Here is a 19,110-nt window from a genome sequence, read left to right on the forward strand (position 1 = left end):
GTTGGTGGTGTTGGATGGTTTTTGTTGGTTGTTGGTGGTGGATGGTTGTTGGTTGTTGGTGGTGGATGGTTGTTGGTTGTTGGTGGTGGATGGTTTTTGGTGGTTGTTGGTGGTGGATGGTTGTTGGTTGTTGGTGGTGGATGGTTTTTGGTGGTTGTTGGTGGTGGATGGTTGTTGGCTGCGTGGAGGTGGATGATTGTCCTGTGGTGCGGTACCTCAAAGTATTGTCCTGCACTGAAGGGGAAGGAGTCCAGCTGTCTCTCCTCGGGGCCCCAGCACTCAGACAGGAAGGAGTTCCTGACAAAGACCTCTTTTTTCAGACGAGGGTTCAGATGAAGAGCGATGTCGCTGCTGCCAGACACTCGCAGATTCACAGCGAAACTGAAACATAGAAAATCATGTTGAAAATACAGAAAAGAAACCCCTGATTCTGGTTCAAACAATCAAAACATCTATACTCTTCAACTGCAAACTACACAGACAGACAGACAGTGTGTCGAGGTGTGGTCCACCTCTGTGCGTTCTGATTTGCTTCTCCTTTAATGGTGACGCTGCGTCCGACAGTCAGTCCTTTAACCAGCTCCCCTCTGAAGGGAATCCTCTGCAGAGACAGACGGACAATGATATGAGAGAAACTCGCAAACTTTAGACTTTACATTTTTTTAAAAACTGACTAAAAAGTTGACTGAAATTTCTATATACTGAAGGGCTGAAGGCTGTGGCTTTTTTCACTATACTATTCACTATACTGACCTCATTTTTTCCACATTCTATACGACTGTTATAACAGTTTTTAGACATACTATGACTTTTTTTCTCAGACATACAATATGATTTTTTTTTTACAACACACTTGATCATGATTTATGACAATATAACGAATTACGACACTCTATACTATGACTTTTTCAACATACTGTTCTATGACTTTTTTTATCATACTATACGGCAACTGTGTTAGGACATACTATACTATGATTTGCTTTTAAAAAGCTATACCATCGTGCAACAGTAAAACTTACCAAGTCACCTGAGGAGGAGATTACTGGCTGGAAAAAAAAGAAAAAAAAAATTGACATCAATGCAAAAAAACAAAACAAAACATTGTTCTGAAACAAGTTTGCTACAGAGAGAAAACAATTTAAAGACTAAACTTCACGCTTTCTATTCTCATATTCTCTGTCTGAGGACTCGACTGCACATCTCACTCGAGTTTGGGTCCTCTGTTGCTTTCTGTTTCAGTGATTCTCTATGTGGAAAATAACATATAAATGTAATATGCGTCTTCATTTTTGTGCTGACGGCACTCAGCTGCATTACACCTGGTGACAACTAATTTGTAAAATATTAGAAATAATCAATGCCTTATAATCATATGAAGTAAAAGAAAGTTAACAAATCCTTCACTATGAGGTCCACATCTGGTGTTTTTGTTTGATAAATGTTCACTAATACTGCCGCTGATTCATTTCCTGTATACGAACTAATTAAATGTTTGCTCTTATTATCTGTTTGAGTGTCTTGGACTCTCTGAAGTCTTTCTCTATTGCACATCTGACTGTTGCTTTCTATTTATGCGCTTCTTCTTGTGGAAAATATGACATCGGGCTTGTCACGTGACCAAAAAAATGTGCATAGTTAATAAATAATTTCATAAAATTGAAATAAATCGTAGATCCCTATTCGTTTTTTCTGTTGGAAGCTAGCGACTGTACCGTTCCAGGGCCGCTCTCGTTGTGATCCCAGCCCGATTCAGCCAAATGTCTTCTTGGAGACTTTTTACAATAAATCTCAAAGATCCTATATGGATTCTCTTTTTGTCCATATCTTATCCATGTTTGGTAATTAACCATTTGTAACCACATAGTTGGTTTATTACTTTGTCTGTTTTCTTCACATGGCTGGAAACCCTATACTTACATTCTATGAATATATTTAAGTCCCAACACTGAAGAGAACAGTTTCAGGAAACCAGGAAAGCTTAGTACTGTGTGTTTATATGTGTTGTTACAGTAAAAATCTGTCAGATTTGATTTTTGTTTTTCTTTTGTCTTTATGGTCCCATTTCCATTTCTACACTCAGGTGAAATCTCTGCCGTACAAATATTCTTAAAGACCGCGTTGTCCTGAAAACAATGATGTGTACATCTTGACTGAGCAGTACAGGGTTGATTTCATGTGAGCTTTATTACATAATAAATCCAGGCAGTCCAAAAATGGTCAAAAATGGTCAAAAATGGCGTAGGGTTCCATAAAATATACTTTTTCTTTTCATGGTGACGACACTCAGCTGCATGAACTCGTAACACCTGGCAACAATTTGAGCTGATAAAATATAAAATATTACAAAAAGTGTCAAAGCTTAATAATCAGTGACGGACAGTAAACAAAGTGAGAACGTGTGAGCTCCACCACACATATTTTTATTTTAGAAATGTTGACTGATACTGTCTGATTATTTGTTTGCATATTGAATATTTTGTATATTGATTACTCTGATAGCAGAAAATGAACAAAGACTCCTGAAAGTTGAAGTTGAACATAAGAACAAGCTTACTGTCTGATGAGGTTTCTGATTCATGTCTGGTTGCTCCTGATTGGTCAGACCAGCTGCAGGGGAAACTTCACTCTAAAAAAAAACAAAAACAACAAAATCTTTTATTCATCTTCATCACAAGTTTTATCACATGAAGAAATGATCACACGTTACTTTTCTATCACAGACGTTGTTGTGAGGGACTCACGGGGCTCGGGAGGATGCCAACAGCCTGAACTTTGACCTTTCCAGATATGGCCAGAGTGTCGACTCGCTCCAGCTCCACGCGGTGTTTGAACTCCAACACGTGACCGCCGTTCACTGCCACCTGCAGCAGCCGTGGGAGAAACACCGAAGTGAAAAATAGCACCACAACAATGTAGATATTAAACACACAGCAAGGAAAAGTCCTGTATTCAAAATGTTAGAAAGAAAAAGTGCACACCTGCTGTCAGCTTCACATATTTAAAGGGAAGTTACACTCCAAAATCAAAACTACGTGTTTTTCCTCTAACTTATCGTGCTGTTCATCAGTCTGGATAGTTTCGGTGTGAGTTGCAAAGTGTTGGAGATGTCGGCCGTGCAGACGTCTGCCTTCTCTCCAGTTAAAATGAAACATGATGGCACTCAAAGTGCCAAAAAAACAATTAAAAAACAAATTTTAAAAATCTGAAGAACTCGTATTGCGCACTCGTATCAAACCTGTTTTTACACTGAAGTCAATATTTGAATGCAGTGCAGGACCTTAACTTTGCAGTATGAATAGTTTTACGACTTACATTAATGGTTTACTTACAAAAATGGTATTTTTGCAATTTTTTTTAGCAATGTTAGTGTCATTTCTTCTAAGCTCTTCATTGTTTTTACTCTGATGTTTAGAATAAAATCAAGCAACTTTGTTCAGCTTTCAGGTTAGTTTTTGTTCGGGTTAGTTGGCCTCAGTAATCTGTGTAAACAGAGCAGGAATAGTTTCTATATAACTAGTGTTTATACCCCAAATCTTCAATGAGCAGCCCAGGCTGTTATTTACCTAAATCACTGAAATCAGCAGGCTTATATTTGGGACGGGCTTTTAATTCATTTCATTCAAAGCTGCTGCTCAGCAAAGATGGACATACAATCTGATTATTCATTTAACCCTTTGAGACCTGGGCAGACTGGCTTTATTTCATTCAAAAACGTGTGAAGAAGATAATGAGCAACAAAAGAAGAAATGACCCAGAAGTTCACAAGAAATCTGTGAAAAGTACAAAACAAATTACCTGAAATTTTGCCAAATAAAAAACAAACAAATAAAAAAAGATAAAGTAAAACAAAAAACACAGAGAAGGAATGACCTTAAAAACTGCTTAAAATTAAGATAATAATATAAGATAAAAGAAGACTTTATTGTCCATTTTCACAGATACTGGCCCACATCAACAATCTCTCAACAATCAGAAAAGCATAAAAACAATTAAACACTCATAAAAGCAGTAACCTGTAAAGTCGCCCTCCAGCTGTCATCAGACAATAAGCGACCATATGCCCCTCTGACAAGCACGTCATGTGACACACACAGTCACATCATAGACTTCATCGTTCTTTAAAATAATCTGAAAATATATCTTTTTAAATATATAATTCTGAATATAGTTCACTGGACATTTTTCCCTACATATAAAAAATAAATAAAATAAAAGGTCTTCTTCATCTATTATTCTCTTTTTGGGTCTCTTGTTTGCTCTGCTGATAATCCCGTCTTCTTCTTTGGTGAATGACTGAACTGTGAGAATCTCACAGAGCTCACATTGTGTGTCCAAACTGACAAAAGCTTAAACATATAAACGTAATGTAATAATTGTTTAATGAGCTGCATGGTAACCATGGTAACCACAGCAAGCCTCTAATAGAGACAGGCCTTTATTTGTCACAATGTGGAGCCACAGCCGGCTGGTTAAAGGGACCACGCCTTTATTTGAACTTTTACACTATATGTATTTGTGTGAATACATGTTATGTGTAAGGATAATAAGAGACATATTGTTGGTATAAAAACTGTCCACCTGCAGCTTGTCTCTCACCTTGAACTTGTCCTTCAGGACGAGGATGATGAGCTCGAACGCCTCCCCAGGAGTGAAGTGCTTCTCATACAGGATCTCCTCTCTGCCCCAGCGCTCCCTCTGCAGCGAGTTGCAGACAATGCACGGCGACCGCTTGAACCTCGGGTTAAAGTGAAACGCCACGTCGGCCCTCGGCTTCACGCTGCTGCCACACGTGAAATCCACCTGGAACCTGCAAGAAGGCGCAGAGGGACGACAGGTGAGTCTCAAAAACTAAATTAAACTTCAGCCAGAAATGGATCCAGCAGGTTTTATGTGCGTTGTGCTACGAGTTCTCACCTGTCAGCATCAGATGATACCGAGCCCTGAATGAGAACCATCTCCCCCGGCAGCAGACCGCCCAGGATCGTCCCGGCGAAGGGAAGCGCCTGCCGGGAGGGAAAGAAAAGTCAGAAATATTCAAACATCTGACAACATCTGACAAGAACCACCGAGATTCCCGGCAGGGAAATATGTCTGTTTCAAATCAGTTCATTGAGATAATCTGTAGCATTATCTGCTACATTTCACAGGAAAGTACATATATATATATACACTCACCGGCCACTTTATTAGGCACACCTGTCCAACTGCTCGTGAATGCAAATTTCTAATCAGCCAAGCACATGGCAGCAACTCAATGCATTTAGGCACGTAGACATGGTCAGGACGATCTGCTGCAGTTCAAACCGAGCATCAGAATGGGGAAGAAAGGTGATTTAAGTGACTTTGAACGTGGCATGGTTGTTGGTGCCAGACGGGCTGGTCTGAGTATTTCAGAAACTGCTGATCTACTGGGATTTTCACGCACAACCATCTCTAGGGTTTACAGAGAATGGTCCGAAAAAGAGAAAATGTTCTGCAGTTCTGTGGGCGAAAATGCCTTGTTGATGCCAGAGGTCAAAGGAGAATGGCCAGACTGGTTCGAGCTGATAGAAAGGCAACAGTAACTCAAATAACCACTCGTTACAACCGAGGTATGCAGAAGAGCATCTCTGAACTAACCTGTAAAGTCGCCCTCCAGCTGTCATCAGACAATAAGCGACCATATGCCCCTCTGACAAGCACGTCATGTGACACACACAGTCACATCATAGACTTCATCGTTCTTTAAAATAATCGGAAAATATATCTTTTTAAATATATAATTCTGAATATAGTTCACTGGACATTTTTCCCTACATATAAAAAATAAATAAAATAAAAGGTCTTCATCTATTATTCTCTTTTTGGGTCTCTTGTTTGCTCTGCTGATAATCCCGTCTTCTTCTTTGGTGAATGACTGAACTGTGAGAATCTCACAGAGCTCACATTGTGTGTCCAAACTGACAAAAGCTTAAACATATAAACGTAATGTAATAATTGTTTAATGAGCTGCATGGTAACCATGGTAACCACAGCAAGCCTCTAATAGAGACAGGCCTTTATTTGTCACAATGTGGAGCCACAGCCGGCGGTTAAAGGGACCACGCCTTTATTTGAACTTTTACACTATATGTATTTGTGTGAATACATGTTATGTGTAAGGATAATAAGAGACATATTGTGGTATAAAAACTGTCCACCTGCAGCTTGTCGCTCACCTTGAACTTGTCCTTCAGGACGAGGATGATGAGCTCGAACGCCTCCCCAGGAGTGAAGTGCTTCTCATACAGGATCTCCTCTCTGCCCCAGCGCTCCCTCTGCAGCGAGTTGCAGACAATGCACGGCGACCGCTTGAACCTCGGGTTAAAGTGAAACGCCACGTCGGCCCTCGGCTTCACGCTGCTGCCACACGTGAAATCCACCTGGAACCTGCAAGAAGGCGCAGAGGGACGACAGGTGAGTCTCAAAAACTAAATTAAACTTCAGCCAGAAATGGATCCAGCAGGTTTTATGTGCGTTGTGCTACGAGTTCTCACCTGTCAGCATCAGATGATACCGAGCCCTGAATGAGAACCATCTCCCCCGGCAGCAGACGCCCAGGATCGTCCCGGCGAAGGGAAGCGCCTGCCGGGAGGGAAAGAAAAGTCAGAAATATTCAAACATCTGACAACATCTGACAAGAACCACCGAGATTCCCGGCAGGGAAATATGTCTGTTTCAAATCAGTTCATTGAGATAATCTGTAGCATTATCTGCTACATTTCACAGGAAAGTACATATATATATATATATACACTCACCGGCCACTTTATTAGGCACACCTGTCCAACTGCTCGTGAACGCAAATTTCTAATCAGCCAAGCACATGGCAGCAACTCAATGCATTTAGGCACGTAGACATGGTCAGGACGATCTGCTGCAGTTCAAACCGAGCATCAGAATGGGGAAGATTTAAGTGACTTTGAACGTGGCATGGTTGTTGGTGCCAGACGGGCTGGTCTGAGTATTTCAGAAACTGCTGATCTACTGGGATTTTCACGCACAACCATCTCTAGGGTTTACAGAGAATGGTCGAAAAAGAGAAAATGTTCTGCAGTTCTGTGGGCGAAAATGCCTTGTTGATGCCAGAGGTCAGAGGAGAATGGCCAGACTGGTTCGAGCTGATAGAAAGGCAACAGTAACTCAAATAACCACTCGTTACAACCGAGGTATGCAGAAGAGCATCTCTGAACGCACAACACGTCGAACCTTGAGGCAGATGGGCTACAGCAGCAGAAGACCACACCGGGTGCCACTCCTGTCAGCTAAGAACAGGAAACTACAATTCACACAGGCTCACCAAAATTGGACAATAGAAGATTGGAAAAACGTTGCCTGTCTGATGAGTCTCCATTTCTGCTGCGACATTCGGATGGTAGGGTCAGAATTTGGCGTCAACAACATGAAAGCATGGATCCATCCTGCCTTGTATCAACGGTTCAGGCTGATGGTGTGGGGGATATTTTCTTGGCACACTTTGGGCCCCTTAGTACCAACTGAGTATCGTTGCAATGGCACAGCCTACCTGAGTATTGTGCTGACCATGTCCATCCCTTTATGACCACAGTGTACCCATCTTCTGATGGCTACTTCCAGCAGGATAACGCGCCATGTCATAAAGCTCGAATCATCTCAGACTGGTTTCTTGAACATGACAATGAGTTCACTGGACTCAAATGGCCTCCACAGTCACCAGATCTCAATCCAACAGAGCACCTTTGGGATGTGGTGGAACGGGAGATTCGCATCATGGATGTGCAGCCGACAAATCTGCAGAAACTGCGTGATGCTATCATGTCAATATGGACCAAACTCTCTGAGGACTGTTTCCAGTACCTTGTTGAATCTATGCCACGAAGGATTAAGGCAGTTCTGAAGGCAAAAGGGGGTCCAACCGGTACTAGCAAGGTGTACCTAATAAAGTGGCCGGTGAGTGTGTACATATATATATATATATATATATATATATATATATATATATATTAGTGCTGGGCATAGATTAAATTTTTTTAATCTAGATTAATCTCACTTGCAATCCTGTAGTTAATCTAGATTAATCTAGATTAAAATTATAGATTTGAATTTTGCCAAAGACATTCAAAATAATATCTATCTATCTAAATGATGAAAATGCATCACAAACTGCTTGAGAAAGCTGTTCTACTATATATTTGGTAAAGAAAAATAATGTTCCATAAGATTTACTTTGGTGTTTAACTTTATTTTATTTTGTTAAACACAGACATTTAGGAGCACAGGTTCTGTCTCCATGTGGAAAAAGCTTTTTCCTGCTAACTGGAATGAACAGCAGAGGGCGCAGCCTCTGATAACATGACCCTAACTGAACTGTGGGCCTACATTAGAGGTCATGAAGAAGACCATTAACGGTCAGCAGCTTTGTGACACGGCTTGAGCCAATCACTCCGGTCACTCAGGCAGACCAGCTTCCGCCTTGTTCGCGCCCCCTCCACGTAATTCGACCAGGTATACATCCGCGCTTAAACAACAAAGTGAAATTGGTGCCTTGCTCACTGTATAGACCCAACTTAGTGAATAGTTTATCGCGCGATAATTTCCTTATCGCGCGATAAGAATCCCGCGTTAACGCAGCACGTTAACGCCGTTAACGGCCCAGCACTAATAATATATATATATATACTAATATATATATATATATATATATATATATATATATATATATATATATATATATATATATATATATATATGTACATATATATATCCCCAAATCTACAGCATTTTTCTCACAGGCCAGATTTTGTGTTGAATTTTAAACTGGAAGTTTAAGGATTTAAGTTAGATGATACACCTCCTTTAGTTATGCCGACGACACATAGTTGTACATCTCTGTGGAACCAAATGATGCAGCAGCTTTAAACTCCATCACTACCTGTCTGCTGGCAATAAATAAATAGATAAGCATAACTTCTTAAAGTTAAACAAAGACAAAACTGAGATCCTACCAGTTGGCCCTAAAACAAAAAGAGAAATGCTTTTGGATAATCTGGGTAATTTGACTCCCTGGATTAAATCTGAGGTCACAAGTGTTGGTGTTATTCTTGACTCAGATTTGAGCTTTCAGTTCCACATTAACAAGGTGACCAAAAAATCTTTCTTCCACCTCAGAAACATAGCTAAAGTATGGCCATTTATAAATCAAAAAGATGCAGAAAAACTGATTCATGCCTTTGTTTCAAGCCGACTCGATTATTGTAACACACTTTTTACAGGGTTACAGAAAAAATCCACAGAGAGACTTCAGCTGATCCAAAACTCTGCAGCTCAGCTGTTAACCAGAACCAAGAGTGGATCAGGCCAATTTTAGCTTCCTGTAACAGTTACAGCTGATTTTAAGGTCCTTCTGCGAACATACAAAGCCCTTAATGGACCAAGTTACATCACTGACTTGGCTGTTCCTTACTCACCTACTTACAGCTCTGAAAAACAAACTGTCGACAGATATCAGAGAAGCCAGCTCACTAAATATTTTTAAAAGAAAACTAAAAACCTATCTCTTCACCTTTGCATTTAACTGGCTCTAAACTCAGCTTCTTTGCATTCTGCGACAGACAATGAGAAACCAGTACTCACTGAAATCAGATACAACCTGAGGGAGCGCATTAAGATCCCAACGCCGGGCTGAGTGTCACCGCAGAGACAGGAAGCGACGGATGAAGGCAAGAGTGGCCTTCACCAAGAACCCATTCACGTATCTGTCAAAACTCCTGAGAGACGAAAGATCAGGGGAGTTGAGAGCAACGAAGAAGGAGTCAAATCCATAGCAAGCCCCGAAAAGGAGGACAGATTAGTAGAGACTGAGAAGCTCTTCAAACCACCAGAACCAACTGTCCCCTTCAAAGCAGAGGAAACAACTTGGCAAGAAGTCGACAACCTCCTTAAAAAAGCTTGAGAGAATGCAGCCCGAGGACCAAGCAGCATCCCACATAAAATGTACCAGCAGTGAGAAAGGCTCAGGAGACAACTCTGGAGACCACTGAAGGTGGCATGGAGGAAGAACTTCTTGCCAGATAGCTGGCTGATAGCAGAAAGATGCTTAATTTCCAAAGAGGTCAAGCAATCCGGCACCATCTCCCTCCTCAGTATGGAGGGAGAAATCTTCCTCAGGATCCTGGTAAGGAGGCTGACCGCTTTCATGCTGGATAGTGAGTACTTCTACACCTCAGTGCAAAAGTGTGGAGTTCCAGGGGTACCAGGCTGTCTGGAGCACACCAGTGTAATCTCTAAGATCACTGAGTATGCAAAAACAAATCAAGTTGACCTGGCAGTGTTGTGGCTGGATCTAACCAACACCAATGGAGCAATATCCTATAAACTGGTGGGAATAACACTACGTAAAGACCAACAATGTCCCAGGGCGATTCTAGAAGCTCTTGCAGTGCTACCACGACAATGTTAAGATGCGATTTATCCGCAGGCATTTTACCACTGACAGGCAGGGACTGAAGGTGGGCGTTGTCACTGGGCGCACAATCCCAATGACACTGTTCTCAACAGCAATGAACCTTTTTGTTAAATCAGCAGAGAAGTTACGTCAGGGTGCAGCGCTGGCAAGTGGCATCCAACGGGCACCAATTAGGGCATTTATAGATGACCTACCAATTACAGCAAGATCAGTACCTGAAAGGAGATGGATTTTGGAGGATTTGGTCGAGCTCACCGACTGGTCACCGATGGAGTTCAAACCTGCAAAATCCAGAAGCCTAGTACTGCAGAGGGGGCTTGTCCAGGACCGGTTTCACTTTAAGATTACAGAGGAAACCATTCCAACTGTCCAAGAAATACCAGCAAAAAGCTTGGGGAAGTTGTACAGAGCAGATCTCAGTGACAGGCAAAGTGTTAAGGAGATGCTTGATCAAGCAGGAACTTGGATGACATCTCTAGAGAAGAGTGGCCTACCTGGCAAGTTTAAAGCATATGGATACTGACATGGTGTGCTTCCCAGATTGCTCTGGCCACTGCTCATCTATGAGGTACCTACTTCAACAGCTAAGAACCTAGAGAGGAAGGTAAACACCTACCTGAGAAGATGGCTAGGTATCCCCAACAGTTTTTGCTCCGTTGGCCTGTACAGCAAAAGCAGCAAACTGCAGCTGCCAGTGACATCTGTGGTTGAGAATTACAAGGCAACAAAAACATGCCAGGCCATGCTGCTGCAAGACAGCAGAGATGCAAGGGTACGTCAGGCAGACATCCAGGTGAGAACAGGACGGGAGTGGTTAGAGGAGCGTCTGCATCGAGCCAACATTGTTGGGGCAGTAGCCCAAGGCAGGATGGGTTTGGATTGCTCCACCAGGGCAAGGCAGAGGAAGACAAACCCAAAGGACATGGTGCAGAGAGAGGTTTGCAAGGATGAGGAGAAAGGTCGACAGGTCACGGTCACAGCCATGAATAAGCAAGGCAGCTGGACAAAGTGGGAAAGTGGGGGATATAGGCCACTATCCTGGCAGGACATCTGAAGCATGGAGGGATACCGGATCAAGTATCTGTTGTGTTGTGTGTACGATGTCCTGCCTGCTCCATCAAACCTCCACACAAGGGAGTTAGCAGAGAGCCCTAGCTGCACACTCTGTGGAAGGTCAGCCTACCGTGAGTTAGCGGGGTCTTCTCTCTAACAATTCCAGGATGAGTGGATCAAATTAACCCAGAAGAGACTCTAGGAGCGTGAAGAGGAGGAACTGGTAAACTGATGTACAACACATACACTGTACAATAATTTTATTAGGTACATTCATGAAAACCAACGTCACACCCTTCGGTTTGATACCCCACCAGCACCGGAAATTGTCCATCCAAGTCAAAGAGTACAAAGTCAAAAAAAAGTCAGTCAATCTAAAGGGAAATAGAAGGGGAAGAGATTGGGCAGGGGAAAATGTGTGTGTGGTTGTGTTTTTGTGGGTGAATAAGCAAGTGCAAGATAAAGCTGTGAGCTGTCACTTTGGGCACATCCTACCATGCAGGCAGAGGCCTAGCAACATAAGCAACTATCAAAATACCACACTGTCACAGAACAGTTATTTAAACAATCCACATGACTGAATTACTAATGTTTTATAGGAAAACACTGTGTTCCGGATCACTATTACATCAATTACGGTTAGCAAACTAGCATTAGCCACCATGCTACCTAGCTCGCATTAGCCATTACCACAGTTTCTAACAACATTCATATGGCACAGTACACGTAAAAAACACCCTCTTTGCCACGGGTGGCTCACAGTAACACAAACAATAACATGGGCAACCTTCATTCAGACCACCCATGGATGTATTACAGGAAGTCTGGATACAGCTGTGGATGTGTAACAGGAAGTCTGGATACAGCTGTGGGGGCGGAGCCTCATTTGTGTTTATGAGAATTGCTCATTTACTGGCCCATAGAGCAGCATGGTAGAGATTAATGGCAGCCGAGCAGGTAACTTCCACCGGTGGAGCAGCCTACTTCCGGATTAGTACCTCGCTAGCTAGAATGGTGGTCTAAAAAAATGTAATCTTGCTGCTCTTTTAGACTTTCCAAATGTTATTGAACAGGATGGTTTACATCTAGACTGTGATAGAAGACATTTCGTGGGGGTTTTGATGTTAACAAAAAATGATTTACTATTTTACAGACGTCTGTTTTCTCGATGTAAGTCAATGGAGACAAGTCTTTCTGGGCCCGTGTGCATCACGTGACCAACTTAAGCGCTGTAATTCCACTTATGGCCACTATGTAAATTTTGGATCAGCACCTGGCGCACTTCCTGGGGGCTTTGGAGAACCGCCAACGCTAAATCAATGATAGCAACATGCTAACAACAACAACATTATCGTAACTCACCAAATTCCAAGAATCAGTTCACGTCTCACTCTCTGCACCAGTGGCACCACGCCAAGAGAGACAAACATCACAGACAAACCTGTACATTTCACGTTTGAAAGCACTGCATTGTAACATCGATAGTAAAGCAGATGTCTGTTCACCTGTCACAGTAGCTGCGCATGAGAACAGACAGGTAAAAGTACACAGTGACATAGTCAAGTCTGGCAGATGGGAAGTTCTGTTAAGGACACAACCAGACCGTGACTCAGCTGACCGCCGGGGTGAAGCAGGTAAGGAAGGACCTGAAACAGCTTTCTTATGGGCGACGTTTTATCCACCTTCTCAGGTCGAGGAGAGAGCAGCTGCAGCAGTCAAGAGCTGAAGGGCTCCACGCTACAGCAAGCAACTGGGAGATTCATGCAGACCTAAAGTCAGCCCAAATTCCCGGAGGAGAGAGCCCACACCAGACTCACTGCACTGAGGCCACTAAAATGTGCTGTAATCAGAGAACTGTGCATCACTCTTTTTATTGTTAGTATGTAGTGGGTTTTTTATTGACCACTTTATTATTTTAAATTGTGACCAGTTTATTTATTTAAATTGTGACCAGTGTATTTATTTATTTATTTATTTGAATTGTGACTAGTTTATTTATTTATTTAAAATTGTGACCAGTTTATTTATGTTTTTTTTTTTAATTGTGACCAGTTTATTTATTTATTTATTTAAAATTGTGAACAGTTTATTTATGTATTTTTTTTTTTTTTTAAATTGTGGCCAGTTTATTTATGTATTTAAAATTGTGACCAGTTTATTTATTTATTTAAAATTGTGGCAAGTTTATTTATTTATTTAAAACTGTGACCAGTTTATTTATTTATTTATTTTTAAATTGTGACCAGTTTATTTCATTTTAAAAAAACAAACAAATCTGACCAGATGATGTATTTTTTTATTGTGACCACTTTACCTTTTGTTTTCATTCTGACCAGTTTATTTTCTTTCTTACTGTGACCAGATTTTTTGAAGTCGCATCTTAAAGTCACAGTTGGTTTCGTTCATGTATGAATGTCTGAATGAGAGCGTCTGGAAATATAGCAGATGTGTCTGCGGCGGAAGGGAAACTTGCCACCAAACCTCTTTACGACTTCGGAGTGTTTTAAAACTTCCTCTCTTGTTTTCAAACGCTTACGGGCTTAATTCCTTCACTTAAGTCGGTATACAAACCAGCAGGAACCGGTTTTTCATTCGGCCGCCCTGAAACAGACCCAGCCGGACTCCACAGTCAATAAAACCCGGTTTACTGAGGGCGGAGAACCGGCGTGAAAACAAAGAAGAGCGGCGCATTTGACTAAAACAAAGTTATGGAAGAAAAGAGACGTGAGCCGAATCACAGTGAAATATCCTCAGACCGAGTGAAGCTTTTTAGAAATGTTAAACGACAAAGAGTCACGTTAAAAACGCGTCACTTCACGCAGCTGGTAAAACCGAGGAAACGCTTAGCTGAGGTGCTAGCTCGCCTGTCTGCCGATAAATTCTCAGTAAAGAAATCAATTTAACGATAACGACGGAAATAAAAACATCGATAAGGAGAGGTGAACATGAGGCGAGCACGGAGAGTGTCCTACCGGGCTCAGGAACGTCTGTCTCGGGTTGGACACCGACATGTCTGCGCCTCGAGGACACTTTGGAGGTTTGTTTACTTCCTCATGTGACGTCTGCACGTCGAGTGTCACAAGGACGCGACAGACCGGAAACACCATCGCTACAGAGGATTCATTTTATATATGTTTAAACGGAAAATTAAAGTTAAAACCCACGAGATGTCACATTTTTTACTTTATGCTTCCTCAGTACTTTCAAAGTACCGATGCGCTGAATGTCACACCCGCGCAGCGCGCGCAGGTGTGATGACGTAGCTGTCCGCTCCTTAACGGCCGCAGAAGTTTTGCAGGAAAGAGGTCAATTAAAGTCCCGTGATTCCGATAATGATTCATTAAAAACGACTTCCTCATGATACATCCATGACTCAGAACCGCTATAACACACGTTCATGCATGTGTCCTAAATGTAGTCCAGATTGTGTATCTGAGTGTAATCAGTGAATTTGCAGCTCAGCTCCTACAATAAGTCTAAAATACACTGTGGAAACTAAATAGTTACATTCAGGTCCAAAAATGCTCCATTGAAACCCATTCAAACTGACATTTTTGATCCCACAGCCATCAGAGCAGAAAAACAGGACTTGTATTATTTCTGGGTGTCATTCTGGGCTTTTGACTCTGAATTTCTGTTGAAAATTTACATTTTTCACTTCAAGTTCTGAAATTTTTTTAATTCTCAGATTTTGCTTCTACATATTTAGTGATTGTTGCTGATGGAGCCTCAGATGTCAGATTTCCACCGTCGAGGATGGCGTCTGTACAACTGTGCAAATGACATTAAATCACTTATAACATTAAATGTATTATTTTCTAGTTTTTGGATCAACCTTGTTTTTCAAACTGCTGACGGGATCACGTTTTATCAATCCTAACATGTTGGATCAAAGCGACACCAACAGGAAAACTTTTTTTAATTCTCTACAGAAAGATCAGGACGTTATCGATGGAATCGTTGTTTGTAATATGAATTCATTTTTATAATATTTTGCTTTGTGAAAATCCAGAAGCAGGCAGCCTTTCTGTCATGTGAGAAGTATGTTGTTGGTTTAAATGAGAACAGCTGCAGAGCTGAGAATTTGACATCTTTATCATAATTGCTTGATGAATATTGAACCTTTTTCCTGCTCTGCCTGGTAAAATAAAATTACAAAATCATAGTTCTTATTATTCACAGCTGTAAAAATACGCCTGTACGTCCTGCAGCACAGAGTCCTGAGGGTTTTTCTGTTTGACGATCCCGCGTTTCCACCAGAGAATTCTTGTTAAATGATTTTGCTGGTTTTCAGAAATTATACAGATTTTTTGGATTTTCAGTCACATATTATACATGAAGACATGACTGACATGACTCTGGTCACCTTTTGTAAAATCATCTACCTGAGGAAACAGTGAGAGCTCATTTAAACTTTTCTCTTGTTATAAGATGTTGGATTTCTGAAAGTTTCGAATCGATTCAGCCAGATTTCCATCTTATATCTGATTTTTCTGGTTCTGGTTTTATGATCCGCTTTGTCTTCACTGGAGGGAAAATGAATAAAACCCAAAATATTGAAGACAGACCTGAAATGTGTCTGATGTAAACAGCACAGTTTGTTTACAAGCTCTGACATATTGTCATAATTATTGTTATTATATTATTACTTATTCATTTGTTGATGCTGTCCTTCTCAATCCGAGTTTTTTTCTTTTGTACGGTAGTGCTGGTGGAGGGAAGAGCTGACTGTTCAGAAGTAATTTTATTTAATTGTAATAAGTTTACTGAGTGAATGAATTGACTGAAGCGTTTAAGATTATGGAGGATTGATAAACTGTAGAGAAAGAGCCGTGAATGTTTGTTTTTGATAGGTTCCCTGTGTTGGTGTCTGAGGTGAGCGTGATCAGAGGTGCAGGAATGAACAGATGCACACAATCAAGATTTTGGATTTTATTACAAAAGAAGAAAAAAAAAACCCAAACTGTACAAATGAAACTAAATAAAGTAAAACACATTTGTTTAGTATAAAAACATACTAATATAGCAGATTTTATTTTTAAAAAATGATAAAACCGGAGTTCGGATCCTCCGCCAGGTCTCCTGCTGACAGTGAGGCGCGGCGTGTGAACCGACTCCGGGCCGCTGCGCTCTGATTGGCTGAAACGCTCATTTCAGCGATCGTCCCGCGGAGCCGCCGCCGTCCTGAGAGTTAACGTTGTGTGATTTTGTCAGTGTGTAGTTGTGCGTGTTTGGTCCCGCAGAAGCTTCTGGAGTGTGTGCGTGAGTGAGTGTGTCTCCACCTCTGTCCTCAGAAGTCGGCGTCCAGCCTGAAGGTGTTGTCTGTGGCGCCCGACATCACGCCCATCCTCTGGTACTCGCCCACACGCTTCTCAAAGAAGTTGGTCTTTCCCTCCAGAGAGATGTTCTCCATGAAGTCGAAGGGGTTCTCCACCCGGTAGATCTGCACACACAGCGCAGAGCCCACGTCAGTTTAACCCTTTAACAGTCACACTCAGAAACAGCTTTGAGAAAATGAGACATTATAGAGTAGAATACGTGAACAAACTGCAGCAGTTTAAGAAGGAAAAATACTCCTCATATACTGCACCGCGGGGAGCAAAAGTCACTGTAATAAAACACAAACCTGAAAAATAACGTCATACAATTAACAAAAAAAAGATGCAAACAGAAATGAATCTGGTGAAAACAATTAAATTCATGGTAAAAAAATGTCCACGCTCTGTAATAAAAATCTGAAAAATTAAGTAAATAAAATTAAAATAAATACATTTAATAAATGATAAAAAAAAATAACTCAATGAAAACAAAACGTACATTAGAAAAAAATAAACAAAGTCAGTTCAATACAAGAAAAATAGATCTGAACAGAATTACTGTATATTGGAAATATTAAAATGCAGCGCGTATAAATATTTGTCTACATTTCATTTCTCCGAGTCTCAGAGTCCCAGGAGGAGGAGCGCACACCTTCGGGCGGCGTCTGTTCAGACGGGCGTCTCTTTCGTGCAGCTGGCGTTCTGACGGCGAACCACTCGTCCCCCGATCAGAGCGTCCGCAGCAGCACTCAGCCCCCATCATCGGCTGAGGTCCGTACCCCTGCGCCTCTCATCACCACAGACGCACCCGAGCCCCGAGCTCTCCTTACTGGGAGCCGCGGCGTTACTGGGAGAGCTTACCTTCGAGAAGCCGAGCTCCAGCATCAGTCTGTCGGCCACAAACTCGATGTACCGCTTCATCAGCTCGCAGTTCATCCCGATCAGCTTCACCGGCAGAGCCTCCGTCAGGAACTCCTGACAACAACGACACACCGGTCAGCGCACCAGTCACACCAGTCCAACCACAGACCCGCGCGGCCACGTGTGGAGGGCGTGTTCCCGTCACCCACCTGCTCGATCTCCACGGCATTCCTGACGATCTCAGCGACGGTTTCTGCCGACGGCTTCTTCACCAAGTGTTTGAACATCAGACAGGCGAAGTCACAGTGCAGACCCTGAAACCAGTAACACACACGTCAGACCAGCAACACACACGTCAGACCAGTAATACACACGTCAGACCAGTGAAACCAGTAGCAAAGTGGTTTTGAATGTGATAATCCGATGCTGTGGAGGCAGCAGGATGAAGCGTGTCACTGATCTTCTGCTGATCAGTAATCAATAATCACCTCGTCTCTGCTGATGAGCTCGTTGGAGAAGGTCAGGCCGGGCATCAGGCCTCTCTTCTTCAGCCAGAAGATCGCCGCGAACGAACCAGAGAAGAAGATTCCCTCCACGGCGGCGAAGGCCACCACACGCTCTCCTGCAGGAAGAGTCAACACCTGATCAATACCTGATCAATACCTGATCAACATCAGAGCTGATAAACAGGAAGTGATCAGTTACCGTAGTTGGCGCTCTTGTTGCCGATCCAGTTGATCGCCCAGTCGGCCTTCTTCTTCACACACGGCAGAGTCTCGATGGCATTGAACAGGTATTCTCTGAGGGTCAGTGAACACACCATCACACACACGCACACACACACACACACACACACACTCAATATACACAGCAAAATAGTGTGTCCCCGTGTGTCCTCGTCTGTCCCCGTGTGTCCTCGTCTGTCCCCGTGTGTCCTCACCTCTCTGCAGGCTCCTTGATGTAGGTGTTGATGAGGAGGCTGTACATCTCAGAGTGGATGTTCTCCATGGCGATCTGGAAACCGTAGAAACACCTGGCCTCCGTCACCTGTACTTCCTGTGTGAAGCGCTCCACCTGGTGGTCAGACGGAGAAACAGATGACATCATCAGCTCACCTGAAATCTATCTGACTCGTGGATAAACAACTCACCAATAAACAACAACAACCTGCCAATAAACAACAATAACAACAACTCGTCATTAAACTGTCAACGACTCATCAACATGTGGGCGGGGCTCACCAGATTCTCGTTGACGCCATTCCGTCCGTGGCGGCAAAGAAGGCCAACACGTGAGAGATGAAGTAGCGCTCCTCGTCCTTCAGAGACTCCCAGTGCTGCAGGTCCTTCGACAGATCTACCTGAACACACACAGCACGCCATGACATCATCAACACCTGAACACACACAGCAC

General features: G+C 42.4%; 2 protein-coding genes and 1 non-coding gene across 3 annotated transcripts in view; all 3 read right to left on the reverse strand.

The window, feature by feature from the left end:
* Positions 1-98: 98 nt before the first annotated feature.
* Positions 99-14,549, reverse strand: LOC121955801 (galectin-8-like; the record flags this gene model as incomplete). The annotated part of the gene is made up of 8 exons (XM_042503883.1): positions 14,491-14,549; positions 4,918-5,006; positions 4,600-4,810; positions 2,745-2,864; positions 2,558-2,629; positions 1,023-1,049; positions 513-601; positions 99-381 (listed from the first exon to the last, which is right to left on the reverse strand). Coding segments are annotated over exons 1-8 (930 nt in total), but the record flags the coding sequence as incomplete, so codon positions are not given.
* Positions 14,550-16,556: 2,007 nt separating this feature from the next.
* The window catches only part of LOC121955305 (ribonucleoside-diphosphate reductase subunit M2-like), a 20,249-nt gene continuing 17,695 nt past the window's right edge, over positions 16,557-19,110 (reverse strand). The window contains 6 exon segments of the mRNA XM_042503189.1: positions 16,557-16,961; positions 17,698-17,811; positions 17,907-18,011; positions 18,186-18,319; positions 18,403-18,497; positions 18,638-18,771. Coding sequence (XP_042359123.1) covers positions 16,809-16,961; positions 17,698-17,811; positions 17,907-18,011; positions 18,186-18,319; positions 18,403-18,497; positions 18,638-18,771 — 735 coding nt within the window. The 3' untranslated portion in view covers positions 16,557-16,808.
* LOC121956023 lies at positions 17,501-17,639 on the reverse strand. The gene has a single exon (XR_006106657.1). It is a non-coding gene; the product is annotated as a small nucleolar RNA SNORD94 (small nucleolar RNA).

Source organism: Plectropomus leopardus, chromosome 16 (genome assembly GCF_008729295.1).
Source record: "Plectropomus leopardus isolate mb chromosome 16, YSFRI_Pleo_2.0, whole genome shotgun sequence".
In the NCBI taxonomy this organism is placed as follows: Eukaryota; Metazoa; Chordata; class Actinopteri; order Perciformes; family Serranidae; genus Plectropomus; species Plectropomus leopardus.